The sequence below is a fragment of the Puma concolor genome, chromosome D1 (assembly GCF_028749965.1).
Source record: "Puma concolor isolate L17-30 chromosome D1, mPumCon1.1.hap2, whole genome shotgun sequence".
Lineage (NCBI taxonomy): Eukaryota > Metazoa > Chordata > Mammalia > Carnivora > Felidae > Puma > Puma concolor.
This window is the reverse complement of record NC_141676.1, coordinates 102187671-102203828: the sequence shown is the minus strand read 5'-3', so window position 1 is coordinate 102203828 and position 16158 is coordinate 102187671. Positions and strand designations below refer to the sequence as shown.

General features: G+C 51.2%; 1 protein-coding gene and 1 long non-coding RNA gene across 9 annotated transcripts in view; one reads left to right on the top strand and one right to left on the bottom strand.

Annotated features, from left to right (window-relative positions):
* Positions 1-1184: 1184 nt before the first annotated feature.
* Positions 1185-16158, bottom strand: part of SIK3 (SIK family kinase 3) — a 250149-nt gene continuing 235175 nt past the window's right edge. For 6 of the 8 annotated variants that reach the window (XM_086679040.1, XM_086679045.1, XM_086679043.1 and 3 more), the window contains 4 exons: positions 8714-8877; positions 7726-7858; positions 6677-6847; positions 3816-5944 (listed from right to left, as the gene is read on the bottom strand). In XM_086679040.1, coding sequence (XP_086535166.1) covers positions 6690-6847; positions 7726-7858; positions 8714-8877 — 455 coding nt within the window. In that variant the 3' untranslated portion in view covers positions 3816-5944; positions 6677-6689. Of the gene's footprint in view, positions 1272-3815; positions 5945-6676; positions 6848-7725; positions 7859-8713; positions 8878-16158 lie in introns of those variants that run through there. The other 2 variants (XM_086679042.1, XM_086679041.1) reach the window with 2 other exon arrangements.
* LOC147576946 (uncharacterized) lies at positions 2047-3885 on the top strand. Its single transcript, XR_015241330.1, has 2 exons — positions 2047-2467; positions 2849-3885. It is a non-coding gene; the product is annotated as an uncharacterized LOC147576946 (long non-coding RNA).

The window sequence follows — 16158 nt, the reverse complement described above, 5'->3', positions numbered from 1 at the left end:
CGTTGGCAGCAGTGTCCTCCACGGGTCCTCTCGGGAGGCCCGGGACCTCCAACACCAGGTCACCGACGATGGGCCCTGAGTCATAGAGCCTGTGCGGGACCCAAGCTGAGAGGGACACTGGGATCAACCCCTCCAGGCTCTCCTCCCTGCCATCTCACACATGAGGAAGTTGGAGAGAGTAGAATGAATTTGCCCTAGGTATCTGGTCTCTCAGCAAATTAGAGGCAGGACTGGACTTTGCACCCAGCTCTCTCTGGATGTAGACCCAGGATGGAAATGTGCCCTGCACCATCTACCCAGGAAATTCCCTAAACTCTAAACACCTGCCTGGTGCTGCTGTTGGCCAGGTCCCGGAGCTTCGGGGCCCCCAAGCCTCTGCCACTGTAGCGGGTCTCCTGCCCTTCACCTCAGACAAGGCGGCTTGGAGCTGGACAGCCCTAGGTTGGAGTCCCAGCTCTGCCATGAGTTAGCTGTGTGACCCCGGGCAACTTATACAACCTCGGCACACCTCAGTCCCTTATCTGCTGAATGAAGAAAACGATGGGACATGCCATCTCCTGGAGTCACAGTATGCGGAGTATGTCTGGCAGGCAGGATAATGCTCCCCAACCCTCCCCCCCCCAGCCAATGATGTTCAGGTCCTCATCCCTGGAGCCTGTAACTCTTACATGGTAAAAGGGGCCGTGTAGATGTGATTATAAGGACCTTGAGGTGGGTGGTTTTCCTGGATTATCCAGGTGTGCCCAATATCAGTAAAAGCGTCCTTAAATATACAGGAGGGAGGTAGGAGAAGCAGTCAGAAGAGAGGACAGAAGCGCAAGTCAGAGCGATGTGACTGCTGGAAGGGGACTGCAAGCCAAGGAATGTGGGTGGCCTCCAGAAGCTGGAAGAAGAAACATATTTTCCCTTACAGCCTTTGCTGACACCAGGAGTTTAACTTGGTCTGACCCACTTGGGACTTTTGACCTCTAGAACTGTACTCAGGTAATAAATGTGTGTTGTTTTAAGCACCACATCGGAACATCCATGGCAAAACTGAAAGGTAGCTGGCATTCAGTAACAGTTCTGTGTCCCAGAATCCCAGTTTCTGGCATTCTATCCCCTGGCTCCCACAGAACACAACTTGCACGGTCAGGCCGGAGCTAAGACCTCGGCTTCCAGAAGCAGAAGTGGCAAGTACTCACATTTTCTCTGTGTGGTTCTGACCTGCGGGTGCCGAGATGTGGGGCCTCTGTTCCTGCGCTGACCCTGCCCCAGGGATCCATGGGGCCCTGCAGAGAGGGAGGTAGTCTCACTGAGCAGCTGGCCTGGGCTGCCACTTGGCCAGCTCAGCTTTCTGCCCGAGGCTTAAAGATCACGGGGGGGGGGGGGGGGGGGGGGGGTGGGTGGGTGGGGGGAGGCTAGTCCCCTCCTGGGGGCAGTTCCTGGTGTCTCAGGCCAAGAGAGGCTCCTTTCTTTTTGGGCGTGCAGCTCGCCCCAGCCAGCATGTGGGGGAATCAGAAGCTTACGGGCTGGACTTCAAGCTACCTGCCACTGTTCTACCCTTCTCTTTGGTTTATTACTTAAGTGCTCATGATGGCTAACCCGAATTCCAACATTTGTGTAGTTCGCCCGTGGCCAAAGCACCTTCACAATCATCCCTGGAAGGCTGGGCAGTCAGATATTTTCGCTGTTGTCTCGCCTAGCAGTAGATGGCAGCTCAGAGCTGCCCGTGGCTTCCAGCCATTGGTGTCTGGTGCCATCAGGAGCAGGACTCAGGAGGCCTGGCTGGCCACCTCGTGTTCTGATCAGGGGCTTCTCGGTTTCCCAGCTCGGGGATCGCAAGGCGTCGGGCTAGGGAGTGCTGGTGATGGCATCCTAACAGGCGGGACGTTTTCTTTTCTACTGCCCTTGCTCACTAGTGTGTCTGCCCCATTTCATTGCAAGAGGTTTGCCTCAAACTAGTCCAAGCCCCTCATTACTCATAGTCTGGAGAGGAAGCAAGTCCTCTGCATCTCAGCGTCAGACAGGGGTCCAGCCAGTCCCTGCTGGAGGCATCAGGTGCCCACGGGTTGCACTAGCTGTGTAGTAAAGGTCCACCCATGTAGCCCCTTAGTCCCAGCGTGCTTTTTCCTTGATCTCAGGCACCTCCAGAGTGACCATTTGTGGAGTGTGTCGCCAAGGGGCCAGCCGGGAGTGCTGCTAACTCGCTGCATGAGTGGATTTTGCTCAGAATGATTAGCGACTCATTTCACAATTTGTGTCCCAACGTCGTACTGGTCACTCTGAACTGGGAGGACTCTGTCCCCTGCTAGACTTGGCACATAACAGACACTCAACAAACATTTACTCGATGCGTGACAGCAGGCACAGTAAAGGGTCCCCGGGATGGTAAAGGGGCATCTGAAGGAGCGGGCCTTGGGAGGAAATGCAGGAGTAACTTCCGAGCATCCAGCCCTGTGCTCGAACGGAGAGGATGGTGCTGCAGGTCAGGACCAGAGACTTGGGATCGGGATGGTTCAGACCGAGCGGGGGGGAGGGAGCCCCCATGCCCGTAATTCCTTTTTGGCAATTCTGTCGCAGCTCCTGGTGACGGAGCCCCAACCCAGACCCCGGGGCAGGGCACCGTCACCCCCCACACACGATTCTTTCCTGCCCTCCTACTCAGGAGGAGACCAAGGTGCAGGTGGCTCACGTACGAACGGCTGGGGCCGAGGTCTGGCACTGGGGCAGGCATACCAGCCCTCCGAACACCTGCCTCATGGTTAGGGTGGGGTGGGGCACGGCGCAAAGTCAGAAGGAGAGTCCAGCAAGGGTCTGTGGGCACGGCTCCTGCTTTCTAGAGCTCAGATCTCTGGTCTTTATCCAGGAGGGCAGCAGCCCACTTCGTCCGGAAGCTCATCGCACCTCTGGCCCAAAGGCACCCTGGTGATTTCATGGCGGGGACGCAACTGCAAAGGTCATTACAAGATGTGGAAGGCATCCGGGTGGGTCACCGAGTGCTTCCAGATACCCTCCCTCAAGCCTTCCACACGTGTGTACACACTCAGAGGATTTCTAGAAGATCCTTCTTGGAAGGCTCTTTCCATTCCCAACAGTCCCACAGTGACTTTCTGGTGCACTGTGGGTGCAAAAGCTTTCGTAAATGCCCCCTTCCTACTCTTCTTTCTACAAGCTTCGTATTTCCAGCTTCAGTGATCTTTCCTCACAGAAGAACCTCAACCAGCTAGCTCTTTGCCATGCCTGGGACCAGGCTGGAAATTCCACCCTGCCCTCTGGAATCCAGGTGTGAAAAAAGAGGAAAGCTATAGGAAAAGTCCCCTTTGTGTCCTAACACCTACCGGGCAGTCACATCACTGGGCCGGTTGGGGTCACCTCAGAAAGGCCCCAGGTCTTTGAGAACCTCCTTCCACTGCCTTAAAAGCACCCTCTCAAGGAATCGGTTTTCCATCTGACTCAGCAAACTCAAATGCTCCCTTCTGACGGGACAGGGTCCAAGTGGGGACACAGTGTGGGCTGAGTCCAGGCTTCTAGAGAATGCTAGCTTTACAAGGCAGGGTGAGATCATGGATTGCTCAAAGCTCCGCCCAGCGCTCTGTAGGCTTCCTCAGCCTCCCGGGTTCCAGCTTCCACCCGCCTGGATGCTTCTCTCAGCTAGACTCTGAACCACAAGGCAAGTAGCATTAGCAACAGAAGATTATGAACAGGTTTTTATTTTCACAATCCCCTACTGTCCAACTGAGGTATTAAGTTATAAGTCTGTATGCTGCCCACGACCACCGTCACCACCACCGTCACCACCGCCACAAAAAGGACTAAAAGTCTTACTGCCACAATTTGGGTCTGGAGATCTTTTTAATCCATTTTTAGTCCAACATAAATGAGAAAGAAAAAAATACTTCTGACATTTTCAAAGAGCAGAAATAGGAAATTATGTTCATATACATTCAACATAGACTGCGCTTATTGGTTACTACAATACAAAGCAATGATCTTTTACAAGTGTAGTTCGCGGGATGGCACGGTTAATAGGCTCACTGGCTTTCACCCGGCCGGCTGCTGGAGGACGGCAGCCTACTCTTCCATCGGCACAGTCCCATGTAAACACAACAGGCCGAGCACGTGTGTGAGGGGGCGGCTGGGGGCATGGGAGCTGGAACGAGCCCAGAGAAGTCCAACGGCGGCTGTTCGGGTCTTCTCGGCAGCCTCCTTCTGGCGAGGAGTCAGTGGCCTCACCAAGCGGAGGGGAGACTGGGGACCGTGCAAACACGGGACAGATCCCAAGAAAGGCTCTCTCTCGCAGTGCGGAAGTCCACTCGAGGGGCATCGGGTCCAGGAGCTGAGCTGCCGGTATCAGTGAGACGGACGAGCCGCACGGGAATCCTGTCAGCAACATCAGGACGGCCATGCGGGGCACCCGCTTTCTTCTGTGCAAATTCAGGGTGAAAGACTGGGAGGGGCCTGGGGACCCTTCATTCTCCTTTCCCAGGAAAAAGGATCAAGAGTCAAAACATTTGACATGTCTTTCTTGGTTTGAAGATCAGATCCTCTGTCAGCCCCCAGCCAGCAGAGAAGACTTTGGTTTCTAACAGTGAGGAAACACAGAGAGAATGACAGACGGCAGCTACTGCATATGCACCGCTCCCCGGGGGAGGGAAGGAGACCACTACACCTGTCACTGGCACAAGTGAGCGCTGTTCACGATTACAAGGTCTACAGAAAACACTCTGAACAAAAGGTGCAAGTCACAATTCAAATAGAACAGAATCTGGTTAAACATGTCTCTTTTAAACAAAAATTCCTTTTGTTTTTACTTATTAATAATAATAATAATAATAATAACAATAATATCAACATTTACCCAAAACAATTCCTACATGATCAAGAATTAAAATAGGGGCTGAGGATGCCCAGGGAGGAGGAGAGGGTTAGGAGAGAGGCGGGGCCGAAGGCAACCTCCTGTTCTTCTTTGTCTGTGTCAGAGGCTGAAGGGGAAAAGCGTGTGTGCGTGTGAAGAAACAATCCTTGTACAGCACAATATAAAGTGAGAAGCAAAGGGGACACAAAAAGCACAGTGAACCACTGTTGGGTGTTCAGTCTGTGGGTGGAACCAGCAGGACGGGAAAGGCAGCCAACTTTCCAGGTTGTCAGAGGGGAGCTGAGTTACGCAGCGAGAAGGCTCACACGGAGGGAGATGCTCTAACTGGCATCCCCTCCAGGCCAGGCCGCTCTCGGCCCCCACACTAACGCTCCGATACGCTCTTGGCCAGGCCAGACAAGCTTTTCATGGGATCCGGGCGGTCAAGACCTTCCTAGGTTCCAGACTCGGCGGTTCTTTTTTGTTGGTTTTTGCTCTCTTCCTGTTTTCCAAAGCGCCAGGAGCCATCACCCCTTCCTCTCTCCCTTTCCCCAGCCACTAAGAATCCAGAGGATGTTATCTGTGAGTAGTTGCTCCTGTGGACAAGCAATGCAGGGAAATGGAGAAACGGAGGTGCTCTGTGGGGGGACGCAGGGCAGGGGAGTGGCTCTGGGTCTCCTGGCCTCTATAATTTTAACTGCTTTGTTCTTCTGTCTCAGCAAAGGAAAGGAAAAAAGAAAAAAACAAGAAAAAGAGAGAAACAAATAAAAAAGAAAGAAAATCACCTCCAAAAGAAAATATATCAAAAAAAAACAAAAACAAAAACAAAAAAAAAACAAACGAAACCAAACCTCCGACTCAAATATACCAAATACACTTTCACAAAAGGTGGCGAACACGAATATCCTGTTTATTTCCTTGGTGACTCGGTCATACGAGCAAATGTGGCAAAACCCCCTCAGAACCCGAAAGAACCGCACACTGATGAACCAAAGTGAGGAAAGGAGCCGTGACGCTCTAGGTGGACAGAAACACAAGGGCAATTTGGCGCGATGCTGCTAGATACTGTTGGTGTAAAGTCATTTCATTCCCGAGCTGTACACAAACCTGCAACAGAGCAGACACACACACAGGAGAGTCAGCTCGGAGCAAGAGGCTCAAACATTCGTTTGGACACTTTCGCGAAACGCAACTGGCTCCCTTTACCTCAGGTATTTTAAGAGGTCTGCCATACTGAGGCTCGAAGGTGGGTTTGCCAGACGGCTTAACCTTCATCACTGTTTTCTGTCCGAGTTTTCCAAGACAAAAGCAATACTACCTATGTACACGTAGGCATTACTCCAGCCCAGCTGCTCAGTTTACCCGTTTTCTGCCACTGGCCTCTGATCACACAGCTCCGCTGTCTGGAATATTCTTCCGCTTGCAGTATGGCCTTGAAAACTTATGGCTAGACAGGTTTTCTTGCCGGGGTTCCTGCCTCGGGACCGAGTTCAGGACTGTCCTTCCCCTACTACCCTGGCCAGAGGCGCCCCATCCTCTGAAGCCGCAGCTCACTTCCTGTCTCTGGGCAGGCTACGCGGCACCTACCACACGCGTCTTACCCCCGTAAGTAAACCAAGAGACTATGGCCAGCATTTCTCCTGTATGCTCCCTTCCTGCCCCCTCCATCCCCCCCCCCCCCCCCCCGGAACAACCAGCACAGCGCTTTGTGACAGAACACGAAGATGCAAAGACGGAGAGGGGAGTGGTGGCCTAGTTCAGGGGCCACCACACACAGAAGGATCGGGGGCTGGCCCTCGGCCCAAGGGCTGGGTTGGCCCTGGCCAGGGAGATACTCACTCTCTGTTTCCTGTTACACGCCTGCCTGCTCCATGCTGAAGGAGACCTCGGGGTGCTTGTAGCTGAGCAGAATGTCTGTGATGCACGTGGATGGATAGCAAGAGGAATTTAAATGCTGGCTGCCGTCAGCCAGGTCCGGATGCTCGTGACCAACTAGATTCTCCCTGCATTCTGCAAGACCAGAAAGAACATGCGAGCTTAGCAGAGAGCTGGGGCAGGGCAGGGGAGGGGGGCGGCAGGGAGAGAAGTCTGAGCACCCTGGAGCGGGGCTCCCACCCTGAATTCTAGCTCACAGCAGGTCCTAGGCTGTGGGCTGGGCCAGGATTCTTCCCGTACCAAGGGCTCCACTCGGCCCCATTCCCTTTCTGTCTCCCACCTCAAGTGCTATCACTACTCCAGTGTGGACGAAGACAGCACGCAGTGCCCTCAGAAAGACTTAGCTCTCCAAGGGAGGAGACCATTTTAGTGCTAGCAGGCACGGGTCACTGGGCACTCTTGGTGCTCCAGGCATTCTTCTGAGCACCGTAAACTCGTTAAGCACACAGCACAATCTAGGATATAGGCTCTACTGTTTCTGCCACTTTAGAGAGGAGGACCCTGAGGCTCCGAAAGGTTAAGCGCCTTGTCCGTGGAACCTGTAAAGGGCAAAGCCAGGATTTACTGCTGATCTGTCCATTCCAAAGCCTACGCTTCTATCTGTTATGATACCTTCCTTTACTGGTTCTAAGAAGAGGCAGACATAGTCCCTTAGGATACAATGCCCTCTAATCAGAGGTAGAAAGATAGTTGTTAAAGCAGTATCTTATCAAAGCTTTACAAAGACAAATGTGATACCCCTGCCCTCAACCAGAAGGCCTGCTTCTTTGTATACCCATTCTCGATGGAGACAAGTGGGGAAGGCTTTTGTGTCCAGACCCCTCGGGGAAGCTATGGCTTCCCATCTTCCCCTGAACCCTATATACAGAAGAGGAGAACAGTCACTAGTGAAGATGGCAGGGGGGGTGCCTCCAGAAACTTCCCCAGGGTGCCCCATGCATAAGGCCCCTCACCCTCATTTTCCCCATCTTGAAACTGCTGGCTCCCCATGAGCGAGGACTGACTGAGAACCGCATCTGACATCCGGGCGGAACTAAGTGCTTTTCCAGCCACGAGACTCATTCCCGGCAAGTTATCCAGCTGCACCTACAGAAAACAATTAGGAAAAGAAGTCAGGATACCAGAGAACGTGCCACTCTCAGGTGACCCTTAGTGACAGCCGTTCCCTCTAAAAGAGCCCAGGCACAGGGCAGCCTCAGGCACTGCTCCCGAGCTGTGCCATCCGGCAGTCACAGTGCAGGAAGCTGTCCCACCTTCCCCGTGGGGTGGGTGGGGTGAGGGATGCATGGTGAACCTCAGCAGATGGTCACATGCCCTTGACAACCACACGGTCTTCCAAAACCAGGTTTCTGACCTGTCCCCTTCACCAAGAGGACCTGGGTCTGAGGACTGGACGGTCCAATAGTGCTCTCCGCGAGCACAGCGGCATGTTACATCTGTCCTGTCCGGCACAGAGCCACGAGCCTCAAGTGGCTGAGTACTTGAAATGGGACTAGCGTGACTGAGGAACTAAATTTTTTATTTCATTTTAAATACATTTAAGTTTGAATGGCTACATGTGGCTAGTTGCTACGGGAGGAAGCAAAGTTCGGTTGATCTGGGTTAGGTCCCTTTATCTGAATCATTCAATAGAACTGTTGGAAAACTAACCAAAAGTCTATGGGTTCGCTTGCTTGGGCTGGAGTTTAGACTGTCTGGGGAGAAGTTCAATAACTCAGACCAGAAGGGACAGATAGCAACTACTCTTGATTCCTTGGTCTGAAGTTTAGAGCACAGATTCTACTGGTCTCTGAAGTTGATTCAAAGCCATGCTTGCATCGTTCCCAGAGAGGCTGGACTCTGGCTGGGAAGAATGGAAGGGCAGAGGTGACCCCACAGGACTGCTGGCAAGGTTGGGACCAGTAGGATCCCACTTCTGAGAAGTAGGAGAGGCCAACATACATAAGCATCATCACTGTTCTGGATCGTGTGGTGTCTCTGGAGGGTCCGGGGCCTGTGGTGCTCATTGACAGAGGGGCGTGTTGGGTACCCAAGTCCATTGTGATCCGGCAGCTCCATTGCTTGTCCTGGAGAACTTCTATCCATGCAGTTCCCTATCACAGACTCTGAGGAGACACAGCGAAACAGGGTCAGCGGACCTAGAGTTTCTCCCGATACTGTCACTCCCATCAAAGAACTGTCTTGCCAGAGACAATCAGCAGTGGTGAGGACCATGTGTACACCATCTGCTAACCCTCAGCTGGCTGCTCAGGGTACTTAGAGGAGGCTGGACCAGCCTGCCAGCCCCAAGTCCCACAGCAAATAGGAGCCTCTTTATGGAGGGATCACAAATCCTCACGAGAAAAAGCCCACACAACGGCAGGTGACTGGGTCACACTGAAACTTTCTTTTTTTCACTCCTCTGTTGGCCTGGCAGTATTATTTCCCAAACCTATGTGCACATAAGAATCTTTCGTGGAGCTCTCGGGAACCTCTAGCCTGGAAGGATGGCCTCCATCCTGTGGATGTCTTGTCTCTCCTTCCTTGGCTTCCACCTCAGTGGATCGGCCCAGTCTCCTCTTCTACTTTTTGAACTGCTGTCCCCGACTGCTTCCATGGCCCCTCCACTCTTTACATTTCCACCCTGACCTCTTCTCTCTCCTCACACTTACTTTGGTAATATCATCTATTTTCAGGGCTTCAACTATATTGCCTCTAGATAAAGAATTACTGAAATGCTTTTTTAATAAGCTCCAGATACATAATTCCAACTATTAACCTTACCCTGGAGAAATAACAGACACCTAACACTTACCACGCCCGGTTCCAAACTCATCAACACCCTGACCCCAGGCCGTGTCTCAGACAACCTTGTTTCCCTGTTTTCCTAACCTTCCGGGTGTGAGCTCGCAGGGTGCCTGTCGGTTCCGTACTCCTGGTTCCACATCACCTTAAGCCTGAAGAATCTACCTGTGCAATGTTGGTCACTTCAGTCCCTCTCTTTCCAATCTCACTGCTTCCGCCGAAGCCCCACCACCTCTTGCCTGGATTACCAATCATCCCCCCGCCAACCATCCCTCTACCGCTACTCTATAAAGATGAATTCTTAAGTAGGGTAGCCCAAACGGCTCCTTGTCACAACGCTGTCCCAGCCTACCTTCCAGTGAGTACTACACACCACGTTCCCCCATGTGTAAATGTGCAAATGGGAGCACTTAACTCTTCCCCACCCACTCTTGGTTCCATGCAGGTGCCCTCACTGTTCCTCTCTCTGGAAATGGCTCGCTGCTTCTTCCATTCCAGCCAATCTAAATCAACTCATCTTCTTAGGTCCATCTCAAATGTTACCATCTTTTTTTAATGTTTATTTATTTTTGAGAAAGAGAGAGAGTGAGAGAATCCAAAGCAGGTCAGGCTCCAGGCTCCAAGCTGTCAGCATAGAGCCTGATGCGGGGATGGAACTCATGAACCACAAGATCGTGACCTGAGCTGAAGTCGGATGCTTATCCGACTGAGCCACCCAGGCGCCCCTCAAATGTTAACATCTTTATGAAACTCTCTCTTCAAGCAGATGAAGAACTTTGCTTCCTTTAGATGTCAGAAAATTTTAAAGGACTCTTATTACTCTAACATTATTCCTGACATCATTTTCAATTGTGTATTTGTCTTGGTTGTTCTTATTAGCCCGTAAGTTCTCTGAGAACAAGAAGTGTACCTTATGCACGTGTGAGCCTTTAGTATTCCAGAACAGTGTCCTATATCCAGGAGTTATGTAATAGTTAGCTCTTTAACTGGTATTAATATATACTCTCTTAATATGGGTTACTATCCTGCCAGAGTCATGCACCCTCCGGACTAGATATTGGAGAGAAAAGCATTCAAGAGGACTGAATATTTCCTCTTGACCAAAGGTGGTCAAGAAGAATACCAGGGCCACTGCTAAGTTGATCGGATACTCCTGGTCACACTTTTGGCTCTGGTCCTTAAGAGCCTGGCACCTGAATATATGTGTGGTTTGCTTGCTTGATCTTTTCTGGTCAAAGCTCCTTGGCAACTATTGGGCTTATCTTCTGAGGAACTCCCCCTTGGCGAGACCAGGTTTTAAAAAAGTTGTTAATAGGAAACACGGCCCTAATGCTAACCGTGCCCTTCCAATATCTATTTGAATAATGGAAGTAAAATGTGCCGTGTGAGTGTTGGGTACAGGGTTTCAGGTCTCCAGATTCAAATGGCCTCCTACAACAGTCAAGGTTAGGCCTGGCTCAGGGGCTACGGTGGGTGGGGACGGGAGTGGAACCAACTGATGTGCACACTGCTGGTAATGCGACGCATCTGGAGGAAAAGGAGAGGAGGGAAGCTTCCCAGATGCCAAAGGTGACGGCGAGTGAGAAATCTTTTGGAAGTTCTCTGAGCAAAGAGGCCAAAGAAAAGAAGCGAATTCTTCTGCTATCGAAAGCTAAAAGCCAGAAGAGACAGGAAGAGAAAGGAAAGCCAACAGCAGGACTTGCCGAGTGGGCAAGTCCTCACTCCTCTTCCCCACGCGGCCCGCCTCCTCTCGGTGGGCACAGCTCACGTGCTCGCCCTGGGCCCACAGAACCCATGGGCAGGAAGTGGTGCGACACTGGCTCTGTGGTCCGCTTCGCCAAGAAGCCACACAAACAGCTGCTGCTTACTTTTTCAGAGCATTTCCAATGCCTGTCTTCTCTTCTCTGAGAGCTAACACCAAACACCCAGTTCCCTGGGGTTCTTTCCTTCCGGATAACACAGCTGGTTGCACCCCCCCTCCCTGCTCTGCCAAAGACGACACAAGAGCTCTGCTGTTTAAAGATTTCCTCAAACATGAGGAAACGGCAAAGCTAACAAAATGTACATGTTCTGGTTCTTGATATCCGGCTCCTTCCCACCTCTTCTAGAGGCCTCCTCCAGAGTTTATTGGTTAAGTAGGCTAAGTCTCCTTTCTCTCTCTTTTTTTGAGTTTATTTTTATTTCTGAGAATGAGGCTTCTCCAAACCCAAACACCCACCCTCGTCTTCCTGCTGTGGGGAAGGTCGCCTGGATCCTGCCCTCCTTGTCTGCTCTCCTCCTGGCCCTCAAGTTTGGGCCCAGCATGCCTGACAAGCACCGGCACACAGAGCCAGAAAGTGCTCGAGAAATCCCTCCGTGAGCCTTCCTGACTCCCCAGCCTAGAGCTCAGGAGCACATGTTTTGGGGTCAGAGAGGCCCAGGCTGGAATCCCGGCTTCCGCAGGACTCCTGAGGAGTGGGGGCTCGGGCAAGCCCCCTGACTTCACTGGGTCTCAGTCTATCGGGAAAACAGGACTTACCCAAAGGCGTGAAAGTGCTTGGTGCGCTCAAAGAGCCCAGCAAACCCTGGGGTCATTTACACTCATTTCAGAGGTGTCGGTTCTGAGTGCACAGGGTGTGCCAAGCCAGCTGACGAAAACAAACGAGGATACCCTGCGTCCAGAATTGTGGGCACAATTTACCCAGACGTGAGCTAACAAATGAGTTACTGACACTCTAATTTCCAGAGTTTGGTTTACGAGTTTGGTTTAATTTCCTCTTTTTAGGAGGAAAACTTACTAATGTAAGTTTAAAATTAGATGAAAACAAAGCGGATTAATAGGAGTTAGGCGACAAAGTTTCGGTCTGATCCACATGCCAGAGATCCGGAAAGGCTGGCCTCTTTGGCTTGGGAGAGAGCATGCCAGGTGCCAAAGGAGAGGGGAGGAGGCATAAACGGGAGAACGTAACATGGTAGAATCCGAACACTCGGAGTCAGGGTCCAACCCCATCACCGACAGTGTATAAACCTGGCTAACACATGCCATCTAACCTATTTCCCGATCTGAAAAATGAGGGTTGTCAGGGGGCTCAGAAGACACCAAGGGCCAAAAGCCCTTTCTTAAATTGTAAAGGACTGCATGAGTAAAGTATTATTTTTAAGAAGAATGTCGAGTCCTATGGGGCGCCTGGGTGGCTCAGTTGGTTAAGCGTCCGACTTCAGCTCAGGTCATGATCTCGCGGTCCGTGAGTTCGAGCTCCGCGTCGGGATCTGTGCTGACAGCTGGAAGCCTGGAGCCTGCTTCGGATTCTGTGTCTCCCTCTTTCTCTGGCCCTCCTCCGCTTGTGCTCTGTCTCTCTCTCTGTCTGTCTCTCTCTCTCAAAAATAAAAACATTACAAATTTTTTGAAAAAAAAAAAAAGAATGTTGAGTCCTGAGTCTCTAGTCCTTTGTGACCCTCCATAGCACTCTACTGACCAGTGGGAGGGGGGTGTGTGCAGGGCAGGGAAGGCCAGTAGCCTAGTGACCGAGGGACAGGAGACCCAGGCTCGAGTCTTCGGTGCCTTGTGCCAGTTCAGCAGCTAGGGGCATGGTCAAGCTCACCGAAGGATACACCAATACTGGTGGAAAGAGGACTGCCGGGAGCAGCGTCCTCAGGTGCTGACCAGGGTCGAAGCCGAGAGTGTCCGGGGGCGGGGGGGGGGGGGGGCACCCGATCACACAAAGGGCCAAATACACAGAGGGACGCGGTGCGCACCACCCACTGCCCGGGAACTTCGGGGCGGCTTGCACAACACTCTATTGAATCTGTCAATGTTGACTCACCCTTACTCATTTACTGGGCTTTAAGAGAAAAGGAGAGAAATGACTTGGGTACAGATTCCTCTTAAAGGTTCTGAGGGGTGAACCCGGCCCAGTCTGTCATTGTTTCACCCTCTGTGGGGCCTGAGTCCGCAGATAAACTGCTGAAGCCGACGAGGCTCGGGGGAGAGGATGTGGTTCTTTGCTAGTCCAGCTGGCAATCTCACTGTGTAAACCGGTCATGCTGTTGTACTTACTCATTTGCCAGGTGGAAAAATGAAGTGTATGTAATATCACAGAGGGAAGACAAAGCTTATTTCTCCTTCTAGAGTGACAGGCAGGGAGAGGACAGGCAGCAGGGTACATGGAAAGCCCTGGAAGGCACGCTGGAAACACCTTGGGCACGTTGCCTGCTCAGTGCCCCAGCAGGGCCTGGCCCCACGATGACGGGTAGAAGCAGCCATAAAGGAAAGAGGTGACCGTGGACGCTGATCTGTGGCATTCAATTTTCCTTGACTAACACCAGTGATCACTGTTCCTCTACCCTGAAGAAATTTTCAGAAGGTCGCTCTAGCTCTATTCTTTAATAATTATGCCTCTTACGGCGCTTATCCTGTACCCCTTCAGGGTAACGCTGTTTATGAGCCTGCCTTCCTTCCCCCGGAAGAGTAAAGGCTTCCTGAGGGCAGGGTCTTTATCTTTTCATCCCTGCACTCACTCCCCACAGCACCTACAATCCTGTCTGGTGCAACCTTGTCATTCAGGGAACTTGATTGGATCTGTTGTTGTGGAAATAACCGATGAAGTGCTTGGGAACTAGCATGTAACTACACAGAGATGGAAGGGTCATCAAAGGAAATAGCAGGCATTCCTCTCTGTCCAGAGAGATAAACAAGCTTGAGCCTCCCCCTCTGGCCTGGAGTGAGCTGGGAGAATAGCATTATGACCTTTCTTGGCAAAAGCGACAGCAAATTATCTGATGGTTCTTTGGTAATGTAATACTCCAAGCTCTCAAGTTCTTAAAATTATAGAATCATGGCAGCTTAAAGCAGCAAAAGATGGTGGGGGCACAGTTTCTACTGTAAAAGGGGTCGTGACCTGTATATTCCAGGGTGGCTGTGAGCTGCGAGCCTGAGCCTCGAGCACGGGGCAGAAGTGCTACAACAAATGGGAACTCCATTCTTCCCTCAGGGGGCATGAGCTTCATTACGCAGGGAGAGACAGGGAGGAGAGGTTATAGGGCAGGCCCACAGAGGCAGCTCGGGCTAAGGTAAGGACAATGGGGCCACCTCAGGATGAGACACCATTTTAAACACACAGGTGTACATTCCCAATGGGGATTTTAACTCTTGAGCAGCATCAGGCCTCTCCGAGGCTATGCGTTTCCCTGTCACGTTAGCCTCACCGCACTGGATTATAAAATCACAGTAATAAACCGGCAGCTTCATTTGTTAAAGATAACTGTACGTGTGGCTTCAAAAGTCACAAAACAAGAACAGATGTTAGAGGCAAAGTGAATGGCACTCAAGCCAGAACGGGCATACCTTGTAGCTGAGTTAAAGAGTTAAGTTTAGAGCCAACTGGGTAGACACAAGGGAGAATAATCTCCACAATGTACTAGCAAGCAGGGCAAGAGCTATTACAGCTTCCAGAAAAGCTCACATCAAAGGTCACATTTAAGAAAAAAGAGGACTTGGGGGGGGAAGATGCTGGCAAGACTGATAATGAGGCAACAGGTACAGGGGAGTCTTGAGCTAAGAGCCTGAGGCATATGTTTCTGGCCAGATTCCTCCAGAGAGCGGAAGAGAGGGCTGTAGGGGAGAATGGTGATGGTGGTGGATGGGAGAAGGTAGGGAGAAGGAAGAGGGAGCAGACAAGGGACGATGATCGCTCAGTCAGGAGAGGAGGTAGGGGAGATCCGTCCCAGGAATCACAACCATGAAGCTCTGGCCGGAAGGGAAGGCACCTGTTGCTGGATCTAGATCATGCTCTGGATTTTAGAAAACCTCTGCCCAGATACAAACAATTTGTAAAGTGGTATTAAAGACAAATTAATGTTCACTGGTGCTGTGAACTTTGGTTCTATTTATTATCGGACACAATTTCTGTTTTCACTTACTAGCCAGTTTCCCTTTGTGTCTGCATAAATAACACACAGTAGGGGCACCCTGGGTGGCTCAGTCGGTTAAGCGTCTGACTTATTAATTCAGTTCAGGCCATGATCTCAGGTTCAAGCCCCATGTTGGGCTCTCTGCTGTCAGCGCGGAGCCTGCTTTGGATCCTCCCTCCCCTGTGCGCTCTCTCTCAAAAATAAAATAAATGTTAAAAAAAAAAAAAGAACACACTGTATACTATTATACCATATGTAATTGTCTTAAACTTTAATAAGTTAACATTTTACAGGCACGTAGGTGGCTTAGTCGGTTAAGTGTCCGACTGTGACTCAGGTCATGATCTTGCCGTTCATGAGTTCGAGCCCTGAGTGGGGCTCTGTGCTGACCGCTCAGAGCCTGGAGCCTGCTTCGGATTCTGTGTCTCCCTCGCTCTCTGCCCCTCCCCTGCTCATGCTCTTTCTCTCCCTCAAAAACAAACAAACATTAAAAATAATAATTTAAAAAATTAAAAAATAATAAATCAGCATTTTAAAAGTGAAAAAAAAAAAAAAAAAAAAAAAAAGAAAATTCCTGCCCTTAGCTTCTACGATTTCGCTGATGTGCACTACACCACCAACTTGTCAAGCCTGCTTGCTTCCCCCCCCCCCCCCCCCCACCGCAAACCTCACAGAGACCTTCCCACCCACTGGTCCCACCCCCTGCGTCTCCG